This window comes from Phocoena sinus, chromosome 6 (assembly GCF_008692025.1).
Source record: "Phocoena sinus isolate mPhoSin1 chromosome 6, mPhoSin1.pri, whole genome shotgun sequence".
In the NCBI taxonomy this organism is placed as follows: Eukaryota; Metazoa; Chordata; class Mammalia; order Artiodactyla; family Phocoenidae; genus Phocoena; species Phocoena sinus.
This window is the reverse complement of record NC_045768.1, coordinates 75,571,296-75,592,291: the sequence shown is the minus strand read 5'-3', so window position 1 is coordinate 75,592,291 and position 20,996 is coordinate 75,571,296. Positions and strand designations below refer to the sequence as shown.

Below are 20,996 nucleotides of genomic sequence, written 5' to 3'. Positions count from 1 at the left end.
ACCAATAAGAAGAGTTTCAAGTTTTTCTTATAAGGATCCAAAACATGAAAAAATGACCAAAATATGCATGAAGACCATATAAAATTAGGATTTAAGCAAAAAAAAACAAAAAAACCAGTTTATTTGAGAAATGACTTTTACCTAGATCTTCTTAGTCAAGCAGTTCATATTAATTTAGATGGAGTTCACTTTTCACTGTTTTTTAAGAAAAACGTATTAGTTTTCTGTTCAATTCATATGCCTTAAATAAAACAGACTGATACATTTACCAAATCCTGACATATTAAAATACATATGTTTGTTTTTCCTACCTGCTTAAGTAATCTCTCTCTCTCTTCCATTGGGGATCCCATGCTTTTGTCTTCCGCAATCATTTGATCTCGATGGGACTCCAACTCATAAAGTTTTTCATGCAACAATACAGCCTCCTGTTTTACCTGGGAGTGTGCTATTTCCTGAAGAGAATTAAAATAATTTTAGTATTTTATCAAAAACTATTCAAATAGTTTTCAGTTTATAAGACTAAGGACAAATTTAAACTACCAGCATCTTTAAATAGAGATATCAAGAACCTAGAGTACTCAATAATGCTACAAAGTACGTTTCTAAACACTGAAGAATAAAAATAAATCCCTATATACTTTCATAAGCAATTTTCAGTCTAAGGTTCACAAGAAGGTGGTAGCTTTAGTTTATTTTCTAAATATAAGACCTAAACAAAGATAAAGACATCTCTATCAATGGGAAGATAATAAAGAAAATGTAACAATGTATGTATAACTTTAACCACAAAACCCAATCCAAAATCCAAGGAACTGATCTCTAGAGGGAAGATATTTTCCCCTGAATAGATCATATATATGCTTTCCTACAAGTTTATGGGTTGAACTATATCCCCCCAAAATGTATGCTGAAGTCCTAATCTCCAGCACCTGTGAACATGACCTAATTTGAAATGGAGTCTGTGCAGATTTAATCAAGTTAAGATTATCTTGAGGTCATTAAAGTGGACCTTAATCCAGTATTAACTGCTCTTTATTAGAAGAGAGGAGATAAAAAACAGAGACACCCGAGGAGAATGCCATTTGATGATACAGGTAAAGAATGGAGTGATGTAGCTACAAGTCAAGGAACAAATGCCAAGGATTGACAGCCAGCACCAGAAGCTAGGAAGAGGCAAGGAAGGATTCTACCTAGTGTCCCAGAAGAAGCAAGTCTTTGATTTTACACTTTTAGCCTCCAGGACTACAAGAAATTTCTGTTGTTTTATGTCACCCAGTTTGTGATACTTTATTACAGCAGCACTAGGAAACTAATAGACATGAGTAGTAAAATTATCATGTATTCACCACTGTTCTACTGTTCACAAAGAGAAAATAAGGGATGTGATAATTTTAAAAGATAACCAAAAGAGCTAGTGTTGGTGGTAGTGGTGATGATGATGATGAAAATGACATTTGAAGCTGTTATTTATTGAGCACGTATTCTGTGCCAGGCACTATACTTCATATTTTTTATATACTATCTCTAACACTCAAAGCAACTCTGTAAGATAGTACTATCATCTCTGTTTTACAGATGAGAAAACTGATGATCTGATATCTAAATAATTTTTCTAAGTTAACAAAAATAACATTTAATCATGAAAAACAAAAGTTAATGATATCTGAAACCAGGCTCACAGTATGAACAATATTTTTAACAGGGGAGACCTCCTCCCTTTTGAAAGCAAAAGAGAAGGAATCTTAAAAAAAGGAAAAAGTGAACAAGAGGAAATGTTTGAAAGTCCATAGGCAAAGGGCTATATACACAGCTTAAGTAATGTATTAGCTTCAGGGGAAAAGGCATGATAATAAAATACCGATAGAAAAAATGCAGACATTTTGATGTATCCCTTTTCATAGTACCTCCCCCGTCCCTTTTGCTTAACCACCTATAGACATGTTCATCATTGCATCTTGATAAAACCACTCCTGAAGACTCAAGCTCATGTTGATCTTTCACCTGATTTTTTTCACACTCCTATGCTGAATCAGCAATACTTAGCACAGTAGGGAGCATACAGCAGATATGCAATAAACACTACTTGATTGATATTTGACAAAATGTTATCTTGAAGAACAAATCTTCCCCCCCCCACCAAAAAGACCCACAAAGGAATCCAGCTAAAGTTAAACAGAATTAGGATCTACATTTTCATTTGAGAATACTGTAAATTTTTTAAAATTCATGTAATTTTAGGCATACATGTACTAATGCCAAAGTAGAGTGGCATCAATAGAAACACTAACTCCAAGGTTATACCCTACACCTCTTCCTGTGGAAACTAAATCTGCCAATGAAATAAGACCTAACTCTCTCCTACACACCCTAAAAAAAGATAGTGAGGAATTCTGAAAGCTGGCTGTATTAATACTATATAAATGCAGTCCTTATTCCTTGAAGCATATTTTTATTACCATAGAGATCAAAGAAAATAAAAATTCTGTGTACCCACATGCAGACATATGGATATAGAAAATCATCTTAATATTTTTAAGCAAACTAGTTTTTTCAATAGCAAATTTCCAAAAGAATGATTACAAAATACTCATGGTTTATTTCTTTTGCAAGCTAGGTGAAAGCAGTCATGTCAATTTACAATTGTTACTAATCCTATCATCGTTATAGCTACCTGAGTACATAGGAAATCAAGAAAGGCAGGCAAGATTTGATGTACAGACAGTGGGAAGGTAGTTTGCAGAAAAAGAATACATTGGCCAACAAATATATAAAGAGATACTCAACTTTTTGTATAAATAAACGAAAATTAAAACAAGATACTAATTTTAAACTATTAAACTAGTAAAAATGGAAAAGATGGATGGATAATGCAGCTGTTAATGAGTACGGGGGAAATAGGCACTCTCATACATTGAGATTAGGAGTAGAAAATGGAACTTTTTTGGAAGGCAATTTGGCAATGTTACACGTTTTAGAAGTTTGTACCTTCTGACCCAATGCAAAAAATTTATCTTAAGATACACTCTTAGTAACTTTGCATAAAATGTGTTTTCACTACAGCATTGTTTTATAATCTCAAAAAACTATCAATATAAACAACCTAGTCATCTACAAGGCTGTGCTATATATAGTCATACAATGTAATACAATGCAGTAATTTCAAAAAATGAGAAAGATATCTTAAGAGCTGACATGAATAGACATTCAAGAGAGAATGTTACGTTAAAAAAAAAAAAACCCTGCAGACAGCATATCCAGTGTACATCGCACTTAAGGCTTTTCTCAACAGTAAAATGAAGGTAGGATTATAGGATTGCTATGAAGATAAAATGACAATGCTGGTGACATATGTAAAGAGCTCAAAAAAAGCACATAGTAATCATTCAATAAATGTGAGAGCAGTTCTGTCTGGAAAGAGGGAAAAGAAATAGGCATTTTTACTTTCATCATATTCAATTTTTTAATAAAAAACATGTTTTGTGAATTTAAAAACGCTTTAAATAAACAAATAATAAAACAAATGCAAGCTTTTACATCTTTAAAGTAATGAACTGACTTCTCCGTCTTCACTTGTCTTTAGTCTCTTGCTTGTATGTTTTCTTTTTTTAACATCTTTATTGGAGTATAATTGCTTTACAATGTTGCGTTAGTTTCTGCTATATAGCAAAGTGAATAAGCTATATGTATATATATATATCCCCATATCCCCTCCCTCTTGCATCTCCCTCCCACTCTCCCTATCCCACCCGTCTAGGTGGTCGCAAAGCACCGAGCTGATCTCCCTGTGCTATGTGGCTGCTTCCCACTAGCTATCTATTTTACATTTGGTAGTGTATGTATGTCAGTGTTACTCTCTCACTTCGTCCCAGCTTACCCTTCCCCCTCCTTGTGTCCTCAAGTCCATTCTCTAGTCTGCGTCTTTATTCCTGTCCTGCCCCTAGGTTCATCAGAACCTTTTTTTTTTTTTTTTTTTTTTAGATTCCATATATATGTGTTAGCGTACGGTATTTGTTTTTCTCTTTCTGACTTACTTCACTCTGTATGACAGGCTCTAGGTCCATCCACCTCACTACAAATAACTCAATTTCATTTCTTTTTATGGCTGAGCAATATTCTATTGTATATATGTGCCACATCTTCTTTATCCATTTGTCTGTCAATGGACACTTAGGTTGCTTCCATGACCTGGCTATTGTAAATAGTGCTACAACGAATATTGTGGTACATGTCTCTTTTTGAATTATGGTTTTCTCAGGGTATATGCCCAGTGGTGGGATTGCTGGGTCATATGGTAGTTCTATTTTTTGCTTTTTAAGGAACCTCCATACTGTTCTCCATAGTGGCTGTATCAATTTACATTCCCACCAACAGTGCAAGAGGGTGTCTTTTTCTCCACACCCTCTCGAGCCTTTACTGTTTGTATGTTTTTTGATGATGGCCATTCTGACTGGTGTGAGGTGATACCTCATTGCAGTTTTCACTTGCATTTCTCTAATGATTAGTGATGTTGAGCATCCTTTCATGTGTTTGTCGGCAATCTGTATATCTTCTTTGGAGAAATGTCTATTTAGGTCTTCTGCCCATTTTGAGCTGCATGAGCTGCTTGTATAGTTTGGAGATTAATCCTTTGTCAGTTGCTTCGTTTGCAAATATTTTCTCCCATTCTGAGGGTTGTCTTTTCTTCTTGTTTATGGTTTCCTTTGCTGTGCAAAAGCTTTTAAGTTGCATTAGGTCCCACTTGTTTATTTTTGGGTTTTTTTTTCCATTCTCTAGGAGGTGGGTCAAAAAGGATTTTACTGCGATTTATGTCACAGAGTGCTCTGCCTATGTTTTCCTCTAAGAGTTTTATAGTGTCTGGCCTTACATTTAGGTCTTTAATCCATTTTGAGTTTATCTTTGTGTATGGTGTTAGGAAGTGTTCTAACTTCATTCTTTTACATGTAGCTGTCCAGTTTTCCCAGCAGCACTTATTGAAGAGGATGTCTTTTCTCCATTGTATATTCTTGCCTCCTTTATCAAAAATAAGGTGACCATATGCGCGTGGATTTACCTCTGACGCTTTCTATCCTGTTCCATTGATCTATATTTCTGCTTTTGTGCCAGTACCATACTGTCTTGATTACTGTAGCTTTGTAGTATAGTCTGAAGTCAGGGAACCTGATTCCTCCAGCTCCGTTTTTCTTTCTCAAGATTGCTTTGGCTATTCGGGGTCTTTTGTGTTTCCATACAATGTGAAATTTTTTGTTCTAGTTCTGTGAAAACTGCCATTGGTAGTTTTAAATTACCATTAGATTTTGTGTGCCTCAGCAAGGCAGAATGATTTTTGTACAGGGTAGGTACTCAGTAACTGAATCTGCTTTCTTACTAAACTAAGATATTCGCAGTCCTGAATAGGAAAAAAAATTATTAAATTTCTATTAGTAAACTACTAAATAAATATGTACCTGAATGAGTTCCATTAATATATTTAACTGAATTTTCTTTTGTAGCTGAGTAATATGAAAACTTTTACTTGATTTTTACTTACAGATTCCAAGCTCTCTTTTTTCATGTTCAGTGAATCTAGTTGTTGCTGAAGTGTATCTAATTCCTAAGAAGAAGGAAAAAAAGCAAATATATAGGCAAATTACATTAAGAATAATTTCTTTCTCAACATTTCAAATACAGATGTGACAAAGTAAATTTTGTAAATGTTTTCAACCCATATCTTAAAATCTGACTAGAATTTATTAACATTCATTATTTCTATTTTTGCCAACTTCTTTCATTATTACTAAAAACCTTGCCAAGATCTACCTTTTAAAATACTTATGAGCTTTTTAAAGGGAGCCAGAACTTTTCACAGTGAATCATCACTGTATTCTGAGAATATCAAATATCAGAAGACTTCAAATTAATGATGGTACTGTTTAAAGTTATAATTTTTATTTGTCTTTTTAACCATGTTTCCATATCTTTTGCCTATTTTCTTTTAAGGCCAAGACCTGTAGCCATTTATATGGCTCACTCTTAGGGATAAGACCCTTGAACTGTTTATAGTTGACCCCTGAATAAGACAAGTTTGAGCTGCATGGGTCCAATGACATGTGGATTTTTTTCAAGAAATACGTACTACAGTACTACTCAATCCATGGATGGTGGAACCTTCAACACTGAGGGTCAACTATAAATTATACACAGACTTAAACTGCACAGGGGTCAGTGTGCCTAACACCCAAGTTGTTCAAGGGCCAACCAGACCCATTCAAACACCGTGTGTGATATTAGCTATATTTTGATAATATTTTGGCATTTTTATAATATTCTTTCATCAATGTTTCATTATATGTTATAAATTCTGTCTCAAATAAAAAGTTATATTAAACTTTCAATAAAGGATTATCTGAGAAACTAGAACTACATTCATTATTAGCATTTGCAGGGACTAATTCTCTGTTAACTGGTTAAGGGATATCTGGACATGAAAGGGCACTACCTTGTAAATCTGAGTCACCACCATGACTGAATGTTGAGAGGATTCTCAATAATCCCTCAGTAGGCATCCAAATTTCTTATTTAAACACCATAATTAGGGGACAAAAGCTGTTCAAATTAAGGACATAGCAAGTAAACGACTTGCTGTTTATTAGGAAGGAAGAAAAGGAAAGAAAGTAAATATCCATATGGCTCTGGTGTATGAGGACTTTTAATGTTTTCATTAAAAGTTCATTAAAAAACAATTGTTTCATGTATCTTTATGACCTGCAAAAATGACTGATGCATAGAACTGAATAACAGAGTAAAAGCTAGGTCATTATGCAACATAAGAAAACGAAATTTTCTAGATCAGTGCTTCCTAAATTCAAATGTCCATATGAATCATCTTGTTAAAATGAAGACTCTGATTAGTAGGTTTAGTCAAGCTCTCAGGGGATGCCAATGCTGCCCACCTTCAGATCACCTTTTCAGTAGTAAGACTGCTATATGCCCAGCACACAGTAGTAATTAGTATTACCTGCAACAATTTCTCATTCATGGTTTTCATTTCTACATACTTGACTTGTTTTTCTGGAGGCATATTTTTGATAATGCCCTCTGCTGCTTGTTTTTCCTGTTCAGTTTCTTCTTCTACACTTCTAATTTGTTTTTCCTTCCTGAAATCAAAAGTATACAATATTCCTCTTAGAATACTGAGGGGAAAAATCAATTAACTTTACTCAGTCTCAATTAAATAGGATCCTTAAAAGTTATTTAACCATAGTCTGTGATCTAAAAGTCCTTATAGATGTACACAAAAATTTTATTTGACCTGTACAAAATTTGGCCCCATCAACACAGACTTATTGGGACTTCCCTGGTGGTGAAGGGGTTAGGAATCCGCCTGCCAATGCAGGGTACACGGGTTCAATCTCTGGTCCAGGAAGATCCCACATGCTGCAGAGCAACTAAGCCCGTGAGCCACAACTACTGAGCCTGCACTCTAGAGCCCGCGAGAAACAACTACTGAGCCGGTGTGCCACAAATACTGAAGTCCGCATGCCTAGAGTCCATGCTCCGCAACAAGAGAAGCCACCGCAATGAGAAGCCTGCTCACCGCAACAAAGAGGAGTCCCAGCTCACCGCAACCAGAGAAAGCCCATGCGCAGCAACGAAGACCCAATGCAGCCAAAAACAAATAAATTTATAACAAAACAAAACACAGACTTATTTTACATCTTTCTCTTCTCAATCCCCAAATCCTTGTATTTCCTTATTCTCCACTTTACTTTCTTATAAAAAACCACAAAGATTATCACAGAAAATCCTTAAAGTCTTATACATATGAGAATGTATTTGCACTTTTCGTTATCATACCCTCAAGACAAACAAGAGAGTTAAATTTTAGAATAGTGGTTTTCAAGTATCTTTTAGCTATAGAATTCTTTGACCAAATGAAATCTTGCATGGAAGTTTACCACATAAATCATCTCAAGTAACACAGCTCTGACTGCACTGGGGAGTAGTAAGACCAACAGTACAATTTGATTAAAAAATTCATAGTTTTAGATTAATATATTTTGCTTAAATTCCCTTTTATCTACTGCTTTAATTAAAACTGGTATTGATATTTCAGAAATTATCAACTGTACTTTAGCACTGCAAAATAATAAGCTAATTTCCTCGAAAATATAACAGGAACATTATAAGTTTAATCATGTAAGTAGTAGTAATGAAATTAATTACAAACAATAACCATCTTTATCATATAATCACAAGAAATACCAGTGATGTGCCACTTATTACCTATGCAAGATCAATTATAAATAGGGTAAAGAAAAATTCTGAAAAAAACAGGTAAGATGCTAGTTATCAAATAAATACTTCAAGATTTACATATAAAAAGCTTGCTTGAAGATAAATTCTCAGTCTCAATATCATAAATTTCTACTTTGAGTTTCAAAATATAATTATTCCATTCAATCTCTTTCAAATGTAGATATTGTTAACAGCTTTCACAATCACTGAGCCTCATAGATCCACATATCTATCCTCCACACACTTTATGCATTCATACCCTAGTACCAGAATAAGATAATCTAAACTCAGAAATGTTCCTACAGAGAGCATCTCATAATAACCAAATAAAAGATGAACATGGGCTTCCCTGGCGGCGCAGTGGTTGAGAGTCCGCCTGCCAATGCAGGGGACACGGGTTCGTGCCCCGGTGCGGGAAGATCCCACATGCCGCGGAGCGGCTGGGCCCGTGAGCCATGGCCGCTGAGCCTGCGCGTCCGGAGCCTGTGCTCCGCAACGGGAGAGGCCACAACAGTGAGAGGCTCGCATACCGCAAAAAAAAAAAAAAAAAAAAAAAAAGATGAACATAATGAAACAGACAACCTGGAATTTCTATTTATTTTTGTCTCATTATTGAACAGGAAGTGACGTCTTCACTTTGAGCCTCAATCACTATAGCATAAAAAAGTGTGTCTGCTGCTGCTACAATTTACACGGGTATATGCGTGCGCTTATAGAAATTTCAAACAGAAAAGATCATCTATTTCAATCTCTTTGTTTCACAGATTAAGGATACTGAAGCCCAGAGAAGTTTGTTAGATCTAACTCATTCTGAACTCCATGATTATTTACTACCAACAATGAATCTTAACCATGTTTTTGCCTGATATATCTACTACAGTTAGATGGGAACTAATGTTGTAAAGTATTCCATTTTACAGAGGGCAAGTTACACAAGGAAGCACAAGGAAGGTAACTGATTTTTTGAAGGTCACGTAATGGCCAAGGGTTGGGTATTTTGATGCTTTGAGCAGTCTGCTCCTGTTATAACTTGGCAGTAAAACTACCAATGATGGTGTCATAAAAATGAGTAAACAACAAAGTTGAAACTCAGTGGAATACAAAACTTGGTGGAATCTTTTCAACTTGAATCTTTCAAAATACAAAATACCTTTAGGATCAACACTTAAATCACTTTAGCAATGTATCTTTCACATTATGCATTCTCAATATTATATACTTTAACTCACAAAGTAAATTTGTTAATATTTAAATTTTTTAAGAGTAATTAAGAATCACAAAGGTTAAGCAAGTCACCTTAGTTTTTACACTAAAAAAGTCAAAGATGACTTTAAGAAATTATTCTTCTAGTCAATCTTTTGCTAAGGAAGTCTAGTTTCTTTCTGTTTTGTTTTTTTCCACCTGTTCACGGTACAAAGGTTAAAACAAAGTGAAATAAAATCATATGACATTCTTTTTTTTTTTTTAATGGTGTGGAAGAAAGAGAGTACATTCCTTACACACCAGTCTCAGAGACAAAAGAAAAAAGGAAAGGTAAGATCCTATATATTTATAGGTTCAGTGATTACTGTTGAATTTTTTTAAATCATATTTAAACTTGTTAAGTCTATACAAAAATCTCTGTCTCTAATTAGTGATGAAAGAGAAGAAAATATGATTGTATTTTTCACAAGATCTACCTTAGAAATATAAACCTGGGACATGGCCAAAAAATCTTTCCCAAATAAATTGATAACATAATAAAAATTAATTATTTTTCTTTTGGAAAAAAAAAGGTTTCATCTAACCAATCAAATTTATAAGATCTTTTTATTTTGAAATATGTTAATCACAGAGCATTTTGAAGTGATATTAACTTAAAAACAAATTTGTAAGATGAAAAAAGACTGACTACCAGGCGATAATTGGTGAAACTGTGCAATGACTATCCTACTTAGAGGTTTTTTCTTGATAGTTTCCATTATAAAAGTTTTTAAATTTGAAAAAAAAAAGTTCTATAAAATTACAAGAGATAAGTTAATTGTGAATTATTAAGACCTTACTCCAAATACACTGAATTCTGGTATAAATATCTAAAATATTTAATGACAAAACTATTACAGTATATACATTTTATTTAACAAAACCAAAATAATTGCAGTATTTTTTTATTTCATGGTATAAAATAGTCATATAAAGTACACGACCAAAAACTTCTCAGAAACTTGTACTTGAAACTGCACTAAGAAGAACATTGTTTCTTTTTTAATATCTACCATTTCCTTTTGTGAAAATCTTTTTTCTGTAATATAGGTTATAGGCTATATAAAAGGGCACTTAATTTTGTAAGATAGTTTTTAAAAAAACTGATATTCCATTTATTCTCTATTTTTTAATCACTAAATTCAAGCCCACATATCATTTCAAAATAAATATCAAATTGAGAAAAAAATCCAAAGGGAGAAAAAGGCAATAATAGCTGTTTCCTTTTAAATCAACTTTTTAAATAGGGTAAACTGACTCAAGAACAATTTCTGCATAAACTATCGGCTAGTTATTCTGCCAATCTGATGTCTTCAAGATAGCCAATAAAGCTAGCAAATGTTGCTGTCTAAGGATTTGTCTATTTAGTGTTGTGATGGTCAACATCCACCTACCCCATCTTTCAATCTTTCCCCTCTCAAAACATGTACAAATATATGAAAAGCCCCATGGACCTTGTGGCTCAATCAATGCATTTCATAGCTTTAGACCTAATAATGGTTTAGATCTATTGACTGCTTTCTTGTACAGAATCTACCTTAAGCTCTAAGTATATATAGTTTCTAACTCTAAAATTTATCAAATAGAAGGGAAAAAAAAGATTCCTTTTCTAACCCTTACGATTTTATTCACTTTAGCATACTGGAGAAGACAATTATTAGTATAACACAGATGATAAAGATAATAAATACAAGACAATCCTCTGTCTCCATTTTCACAAGTCTCACAGTCCCACCTGACCTCCATTACTTTCTCCGGCTGCTTCTATTCCACATAAACTCTTTAGTTTAGTTAATTTTCTTTGTAGCCTATCTGCTTCCTTTATTCATCCTTATCCTATTTATTTCTTGGGGAAAAAAAAGAAGCTCTTTTCCTTTATCACTGCCCTACCCACATGGGCATCCTACAAAAACATCAGGAAGAATTTCACTACACCATTGAGAAATACTGAAACAAGCCACTGGAGAGGTTGCATACTTATTCCTAGAAATCACTAAATACAGGTAAACTACCTTTTATTTATGATTTAGGGATCTCCTTTTGTAGGCAGTGGTCTGGAATAAGTGATAGCTTGAATTCATTTCTGACTCTAAAAGGGATTCTATTATGATCTACATTCAAATTGTAAAATCTAGGAGAACAGTGGCTTTTTCTTCAAACTTTGATTTAGCCATGTAAAGAAAGAAAGTGGAAAAGGAATAAACATAAACAGATCATCAGATGGAAGGCAATGAGGAAGTTAACTAGAACAGACCAATACTCGCATAACAATAAATTCCTCATTGCTAATGCAGCAACAGACTTTAGTAACTTGAAATGAATCTTGCTCACCGAGTAGTTTCTTACCTCCTGCTCTCGTGGAATAAATTTTCCTAAAAAATCATAAGCAACTAATTGTAACAAGTGCAATAAGAAGGCTCAAAAGACTAAATTTTAACCACTAAGGATGATAGTAACAGGACATATTCATATCATTTCAAACAGATCATTTGTTTGCAGCAGTTTCTTATTTATTTATTATTTATTTATTTTTGATGTGGACCATTTTTTAAAGTCTTTATTGAATTTGTTACAATATTGCTGCTGTTTTCTGTTTTGGTATTTTGGCTGCAAGGCATGTGGAATCTTAGCACCCTGACCAGGGATTGAACCTGCACTCCCCTGCATTGGAAGGCCAAGTCTTAACCACAGGACCGCCAGGGAAGTCCCTATTTATTTATTTTTTAATAGATCTTTTTAAAATTAATTTTTATTGGAGAATAGTTGCTTTATGCAGCAGTTTCTAATGTTGATTTTAACAAAACAGAAATAAAAATAAGAAATATCAAGGTCATGAATAAAATGACTAAATGGAAAGTACTTATAGTAAGAAGAATTACTGAAATAAATGGCAATTTCCAGTTAAACATGGCATGTTGAATGTACCCACTAACTTTGACTCCTGTCCAAAACCCTACTAAAATGAAAATAAAAGGTAATTTGAAGTATATAAACTCATAAAGACAAAAAGAATGGAAGAGGAAACAACAGCAATAAAATCTAGAAACTAGAAAGCTAAAAGTTAAGGGCAAACTGACTGGGAAAGCAAAATTCTCCCAAGCCAGCAGTGGGGAAAGCTTAGAAGCCACTTGATTTACACTGCAGAATCCCTAGACGGCACAGAGATTGGCAGTACCAAATATTCTAGAAGTAGAAAAGGAGGGGCTGAAACATAGTTGAAAGTCTTTCTCCCTGACACTGCCCAGCCAGGTAAAGGCCCTCTCCTACCTAAGCAGAAAAATAAGGCTTCTGTTTTTTTGCTCTGGGGAAAATAAAACAAACAGAATCTGGGCACTAGGCACAAGTGACTGCAGGGACGTTATGCCAAAAGCAGGGAGAGTAAGTTAAAGTTTACATACTAATTACTGAGGTAAACTCAACTTTTCCACCACTGAGCTCTCAGAATGCTGGCTACTTGGCCTCACCTTTTCAGGCAGATTAAAAATGTCATTTTGGGGAATCCAAGCAGCCCAAGAGAAACAATCTAAAGATAATGACATTTAGGTATTCCCCCAAAAAACAGTCCATTAAGGTCACTCTACAGTAAGATCTAAAGTTAATAAGAACTGGGAATTCCCTGGTGGTCCAGTAGTTAGGACTCCACGCTTCCACTGCAGGCGGCACGGGTTCGATCCCTGGTCAGGGAACTAAGACCCCAAAGGCCATGCGGTGTGGCCAAAAAATAATAGCGAAGTTAATAAGAACCACACAAATGCACAGTTTCCCATCAGCTTTTTCGTTTCCCACTCTTATATGTAAGTCCTAAACCAAATATTAACAGATACACAAAGTTCAAAAGAAAACCTCTAACATAAAGGATACTTATAAAAATAAACTGGAAAAGCACAACTTGAGGGTACAAAGGCTATTCAAGGAAAAAGAAAACAAGAGATACAAGAAAAAACAAGGAAAAAATATATTCATACCACAGTATACTACAAAAGAAATTTTCAGAGAACAAAAAGAGCTTAGAATTAAGAAGATGACAGGAAAAAGAAAACGTTAATAGAAGAGTTTGACGATAAAGTTCCAGAAAGCAGAGCAAAAACACACAGAGATGAAATGTGGAAGAGTAAACATAAAAAATTAGAAAATCATACCAGGAGATCCAACACCTAATTAAAGGGGTTCTAGAAACAGAAGTGAGGTTTTTTCTTTTTTAATGAGGAAGAAAATTATCAATACCATCAGTCAAATAATTCAGAAAATTTCCCACTGTTTCCAGATTGAAAGTGCCCACCAACTGCCCAGTTTCATGAATGAAAACAGACTCTCAAAAGGATCATGAAATTTCAGAATATCCATATTAAGCCTATATTGTACAACTCAGAGAATATAGCCAATGTTTTATAATAACTATAAATGGAGTATAACCTTTAAAAATTGTGAATCACTATACTGTACACCTCTAACTATACAATACTTTAGAGCAAAGAAAAAGCTTTGGGGTTAAGAAACGGCAAGTTACATAAAAGGATAAAGAATTAGAACGGCATAGCATCACAGTTCTTAACAGTAATACAGTCATGGTTGGTTGAATCCACAGATGTAAAACCCATGGATACGAAAGGTCCACTGTATTCATTATGTTGCACCATTTTATGTAAGGGACTTGAACATCTACAGATTTGGTATCTGTAGGGACTCCTGAAAGCAATCCCCTGCTGATACTGAGGGACGACTATACTAGAAACCCAAAGACAATGGGGCAATGCCATCAACCTTTTGAGGGAAGATTATTTCCTACTTAGAGTTCTACTTCTAGCCAAAATATCTTTCACGGTCTAAAAAAATTCTCTTCTATGGACCTTCTCAGGAAGCTCCTGCAGGAAGCTCCATGGAAAAAAGGCAGTAATCCAAGACAGGCCATTCTAGAAAACAGGAATCCAGTAACAAGGGCAAAAGGGAGTCTCTACAATGAGGGTGAAGGAGAGTGGAAGTCAACGGCTGTGTAGAGGGCCTAGTGATCAGCTCATCTAGGTCAGAGCATGGCAGCAGGCTCTAGGAGAGACTTCTTCAAGCAACTGAAACAAATTAAACTATCTAATATACATAAACTATTGATAGATTTGCTAGGGAGAGTTTGGGTATAATTAATGAGGAAAAAAAAAAAAACCCTAAGCACATGAAAAGAAAACCAGGACAATTAATTAGAGGAAAAACAGTGGGCAGGAACAGAATAATAATCCTGTTAACAGGGCTCAGTCATTGACAGCTTTATACATTCCTGATAGTATAAACACTGAGTACCCATCTAACCAAAATTACAAGTGACTATGCTCGGAGAGTAAAGAGACAGTAAGTATATATTTGATGCATTGGAAGATGAAGGTAGGGAGTGTTTGAAAGAGAAGCTGAGGACTCTCATCTCCCGAAGTGTTAAGTCAAAGGATAATATCAATAGATAATGCCTAAAACTGAAAAATCAAGAAGTAGCAATATAAGCATATACTTAAACGTGTATATATACATAAATATATATCCTTCTGGACTTGCTTTTGTGCACATATATTAAAATTTTAAAATGTACAACCACTTCAATTGTTTTAAAGTTCCTTTCACTTAGATCTAGGAACTAAAGAGACACCCTGAAAAATTACTTGTCTTTCATTCTCCCCAGGAGCTTTCCAGTTTTTTAAGATTAGAGTGCAGGGAGGGTGAAGGGATATTTACTTGTTTCATATTTTATATATTTTAAGAAAAAATAGATTTAAAAGGAGAAAAATAGAAATCAAAATGTCCTAAAAAATCTCTAATGTTCTAGTCTCCCTAATGAGGATATAAATACTCTCTTTTCTGTCAGGCTTGCAATATGAAAATCACAAGCATCACAATCTTGTTTTGGCCACTCTCCATGCTATTGTTATCAGACGAAAGCCAGACGTCTAAAATCGTAAGTTTTTACAATCAAGCTAGTGAAAATATTCTCAAAGGTACACTTTGTGTAGATTTAGTAAAATACTGAAGGCAATAAAGAAGAAAAAAATTAAGCTATCAAAACAAACTCTTTAGTTAGCTGTGTATATCAAAACATGTGATCTCTGAGCCAGATTCTAATTTGACAAAAGCAGTCTTCATTTTTAAAAAAACTGAGTTCTTTAAAAGCTGACTAAAGGAGAAATACGTAAAATTTCACTACAAAAACCGTAGATTAGTTAGACATAAAAAACACACTTTAAAATGTAGGAAACGTTTAAAAAAACCACATATTTATGAGGGAAATTGCTGTTGTTACATTATTATTATTATTGGGGGACATTTCAACTACAAAAACAGTCAAAACAAGAACTATTTCTTTGGATTTATATCCACATAAGGAAAGCACTTCCTCCTGTTGCCTGACTCTTTAAACTCAACACATGGCTCAATTTCTGTTACAAGATATTTTCTTTTAAAACACCAAATTTTGAGCTGTTAACCCTATAGAGGTATATATTGAATATTGTTTCTTAATTATTTAATAGTCCTAGATGTAGTGCTGGTAGCTCTGATTTTTAAAAATTACATTTTTACATTATTTTCTCATTATAAATGTCAATCTTGCACACTGAAATACTAAATAACAGAATTATTATTTACCATTTATTTCCACATATATAAATGGCAATATACCAATATTTTCTTTCTGTAATGATTATTTAATAACAGTTGGAAGATACTTGTATGACAAACTACAATCTCCTTCCTCAATTATATATATCAGAATTCCTTAATCTTCAACATTCCATCCCAATTAAAAAAAAGTATTTGCTTTACCTTTTTCATATTTTAATATAAAAAGATTAGATAGTAGGGCTTCCCTGGTGGCGCAGTGGTTGGGAGTCTGCCTGCCGATGCGGGGGCCCCGGGTTCGTGCCCCGGTCCAGGAGGATCCCGCGTGCCGCGGAGCGGCTGCGCCCGTGGGCCATGGCCACTGGGCCTGCGCGTCAGGAGCCTGTGCTCTGCGACGGGAGAGGCCGCGACAGTGAGAGGCCCACGTGCCGCAAAAAAAAAAAAAAAAAGATTAGATAGTAGATTTTTTTCTAAAAGTATTTCCTTCTAATGTCTAATTGCCTGCATATGAAAATTTGGGAAATTCTACTAGCATTTTTCCTTATTAATGCATTTCTAATTTTCTTTTTAGGAAGTCAAATGTAATTTCACTGCAAAGAATTATGCTTTGATTCCAGCAAATATCAATAAAAATGTTACTATACTTGACCTCAGTTATAACCAAATTACTCTGAATGTTACAGATACAAGAGTTCTACAGACGTATTTTTTACTCACCGAGCTCTATTTGATTGAGAACAATGTCGTTATCCTACATAATAATAGTTTTGGTAAACTCTCCAATCTAGAAATTTTAAATATCTGTAGAAACTCCATCCACATAATTCAACAGGGTGCCTTTACAGGCTTAGATAAACTAAAACAGTTATATCTCTGCCAAAACAAAATAGTTCAACTGAATCATGATATATTTGTGCCTCTAAAAAGCCTGATACTATTGAATCTGCAAGGCAATTTGATAAGCTATCTTGATGTACCACAACTGTTTCATCTGGAATTCATAATTTTATACGGAAATCCGTGGAACTGTTCTTGTAGTCTACTGAATTTGCAAAACTGGTTGAACACATCGAATGTGACACTAGGTAAGCAATCATAATTTAAATTAGTCAAAACCAAAATGTGATTGATTTTGGATTGTTCTACCCCAGAAAAGTCTCTTGTTTCATGTCTAAAAGAAAAGGAAACCTCCTGTTTAAGGGAAACAAGAAGAAACACTGAAAAGCAATTGCTGAGTACAAGCTCTCCCTCTGCCTCTCCAGAAAAAAAGAAAAAGAAGAAAAGAAAATTAAATGTTCTATATATATGAGATGAAATTGTCACTTTGTATACTAAGTTTGCAGTTTCAATATATAAGACTAATTTTTAAAAGCACTTCCTTTTCTTAGGAGAGCTTGTCAGAGAGTAGGTGAAAACAGGTGCCCCACTTTCTAAACTACATGCCATGTTCCAGATGTTCACCATAATCTAAATCATAACATTTTTACATTACTAACACAGACAAACTAAACACTAAACAGATACTGCACTTAAGCTACATTTATAACATAAACAGAAATGGGCATTTAGCTTGTTGTGTTGCTAGGCAAATACAACAGTTTCTTTTTTATAATATCTTTAATGATGACAGATAAATATGTCAAAAAATTCTAGATAAAAAATTATAAAATGCTGTTAACCATAATAATTTATTAACCATAATAATATTATTTTCCATAATAAATCTTATTCTTTCTAATTTCCTAGAAAATGAGAACATCACCATGTGCAGCTATCTGGATACACTGAAGTGCTACAATATCAAAACAGTACCTTACAAGGCTGAATGCTACTCAAAATTTCCTTCATCTATAACTGAAGATCTTTACATTCATTTTCAGTCCATTAGCAATTCAACATTTAATAGTTTTTTGAACAACTTAACAAAAAATTCAGGTAATGTACTGGTTTTGAATAATAATATTGCTGAGGATAGCATACCAAATAAACCGAGATAGTTCTCATTATTTTTTTGTATTTTAAATTTCTAGAAACTATGTAAAAGAACAATTCCTCCACCCAAGAAAAGACCGACAAAACACTGGGTTTCTAAAGTAGGCTCTGCTAGCTATCAGTCAAATGCCGTTATGCAAATTATTGATATTTAACGTCTCTGAGCCTTGGTATTAACTAGTTAAGTCACAATTCTTAACAGGTATAAATCAATAATGTTCCTAGATGAATGGATAAACAATACCTGCAAAGACAGGTAGATATTTTGAAAAAAGGTATTCTTTCACCACACTATGAATATCTTTATTTTTGGCAGTTTTAGTAACTTTTGCTTAAAAAGATTATGTACATTTATTTCTAATACCAATATTGGGGAGTTATTAGGACATGTAATTATGATTATTTTATTTTTGTCAATTTAACAAAACTACCCCCACCCTCTCTTTCTCGGTATTCCATTTAAGAACGTGAATCTCAAGGAAAAAGCTGGACTTTTCTTGTCAGTGTTGTAGTCACTGTACTGATGACTTCACTCCTCATTTCAATTGCTATCAAATGTCCAGTATGGTATAATTTTCTGCTTAGTTACAATCATCATCGCCTGGAAGAGCATGAAGCAGAAACCTATGAAGATAGTTTTACCAGAAATCCAAGTCCTCCTCCACAGATATCAGACACAAGCTCTGAAGAAACTATAGTAATATTTGAACAACTACATCAATTTGTGGTAGATGATGATGGGTTTATTGAAGACAAATACATAGATACTCATGAATTACGTGAAGAAAATTAATTTCTTTCAATGTTTGATTCTTTAAAAAATGTTAACAGCTCACTCACAGTTTAGACATGGAGATTTTGATACATGACATACTGAACTATAGCTAGTAGACCATCATATTAATTGCAACACACATATATATCATAAAATTATGCTCTTCTCATTGGCATTGTGCAAGTAGGTCCAAATACAGTAACTGCCACTCCTTGTTAGCTAACAGTTAAAATACTAGCATTACTATTCTCAGCAGTATTCAGGGGACCATACATAACAGTAGGAAAAGGCCTAAAGTATTCATTAATTAAAATGAACAGATTTTCATATTAGTCAGATATGTGATGTAATACATATTAAAGTTTTACTGATTGGAATCAGTAAAGAAATAAAGATTTTGGAATTTTATCACAAGTCAAAGTGAAGAACAGAGATAGTTTAAACTGACAACATGCTAAGGTTGATTTTATGCCCATAGAATGAATTCATGGAATTGGAAGATGCTTTTTAATTTTTTTTAAATGTTTCCTGAATTGGCACAACAAATTTCTGAAAATTTAGTAGCGATTTAAAGCACAGGTTCAATGTCCAGGCACAATCTCTTGATTTTCGTTACAAAGAAAGACTGTCATCAAAATGTATGACTGTCACAATTGAATAATATGGTGGCTTCCAAAGTGGGAATCATCTATGAATCTTGTTTTTTAAAATACCTATTTCTGCCTCTCTTTAGATTTTTATTCAAATGCTTCTGTGCTGTGGCTGAGGAATCTTCAGTTGGTCCGTGGTCAGTTCTTTGGGATGCTGTAGATAGAGCAATGTTTCCCAAATTGTCTTCTAGAACATTAATTTCCAGAGAGACATTCAGAAGTATTTACAGGATGGGGGATTAAAAGGTACATGGAAAAACTACTATAGAATTACTAGGAAATACTGGGTTTAAACAAAGTCAAACAAGTTTCTTTACTATAGGACCTACCCAAGGCTTTACTAAACTGCTCTCTGCTCTTCAAGAGCGAAATATTAAGAATTTGCCAAACTTCCTTGACAACAAAATCTTTTCTTTGATGTATGGCTGCTAATACCTCATAGGACAATAATGGTCCAAAGAATATTGGCCTTGAGACTATTATAGGAAGAGTCTAAAGTGAATTATTTGCCAATTCCTTATAATCCATTGGCTACAATCATAATTTTAACAACTTAATGCAAATAGTGGCATTAAAAACTGTAACAAAATCTATCATTTTTACCTTCCATATGTGAGGAAATTTAGTATACAGTATTCATATCTTTTAGAGAAAGGAATATCTCTAAAACACTGAAATATATTTATGGATTAAATAATATGGGGTTTTAAATTTTCTTCATCACTATACAGGGAAGGGAACAGTGTCTAGTGGTCTGGATGGAGCAGGGTTGGATAAAAGCTGATGGAGATGGGTGCATAGGAGTATAATACACTATTTAATTTTTGGGTATGTTCAAATTTCTCTATAACATAAAGTTTTTAACACATGTACATACCTGATAATTTCTTAGAAAAAAGAGACTAAAAATAATGTAGGTGTACATTATATCCTAAAAATAGTCATTTTTAAGGTTATATCAATAGTAAATTCAGTTCAAATGTCTACTGAGGAAAATAAAAACTGTTTTGGATGATATACCCTGTGAAATAAAAGAACTGACTCATTTGTAATGCGTATTTGTATTTATAGGAACATGTTTTCAATAAAATATATAAATGTTTTAAGTGTAATATTTCCTAACAGATAATGTAAATTATACGTTACGGTTTTCAATCTCAATTATAAGAGTGAGATAACTTTAAAAATATAAGGCATCTTTTTCTAAATAATCTATCACTTTACCAAAATATCATTTCTTAATTTGAGGCAAATATTCATATTTGAGAAATGTAGTAAAATGAAATATAATTATGAATGAGCAAAAACTACCTTTCATCTCTTACATTCAAAAGCCTCTTATAATTAAATATTGGGTATTCAATAGATATCTGACTAAACAAAGAAAAATAAATGGGTTTAAAATTATAATTTCATATATTTTTAAAGGATAAATGATTTTAGCTAACACCAAACTAGAAAACTGTAGA

At 33.7% G+C, this 20,996-nt stretch overlaps 2 protein-coding genes across 2 annotated transcripts in view; one reads left to right on the top strand and one right to left on the bottom strand.

The window, feature by feature from the left end:
* IFT74 (intraflagellar transport 74) overlaps positions 1-20,996 on the bottom strand; it is an 80,284-nt gene that overhangs the window by 39,710 nt on the left and 19,578 nt on the right. The window contains 3 exon segments of the mRNA XM_032636066.1: positions 312-455; positions 5,531-5,593; positions 6,998-7,136. Of these exon segments, the coding sequence (XP_032491957.1) occupies positions 312-455; positions 5,531-5,593; positions 6,998-7,136 (346 nt within the window).
* LRRC19 (leucine rich repeat containing 19) lies at positions 9,764-20,624 on the top strand. The gene is made up of 5 exons (XM_032636065.1): positions 9,764-9,810; positions 15,362-15,451; positions 16,682-17,195; positions 17,857-18,045; positions 18,567-20,624. Exons 2-5 carry the CDS (start codon positions 15,371-15,373, stop codon positions 18,893-18,895), a joined length of 1,113 nt encoding a protein of 370 aa, XP_032491956.1. The 5' UTR covers positions 9,764-9,810; positions 15,362-15,370; the 3' UTR covers positions 18,896-20,624.

Coding starts and splice junctions, on each gene's coding strand:
- LRRC19 (XM_032636065.1), top strand. CDS start 15,371: ATGAAAATCACAAGCATCACAATCTTGTTTTGGCCACTCTCCATGCTA. Junction 17,196..17,856: donor CACATCGAATGTGACACTAG/GTAAGCAATCAT, acceptor CTAATTTCCTAG/AAAATGAGAACATCACCATG. Junction 18,046..18,566: donor CAACTTAACAAAAAATTCAG/GTAATGTACTGG, acceptor ATTCCATTTAAG/AACGTGAATCTCAAGGAAAA.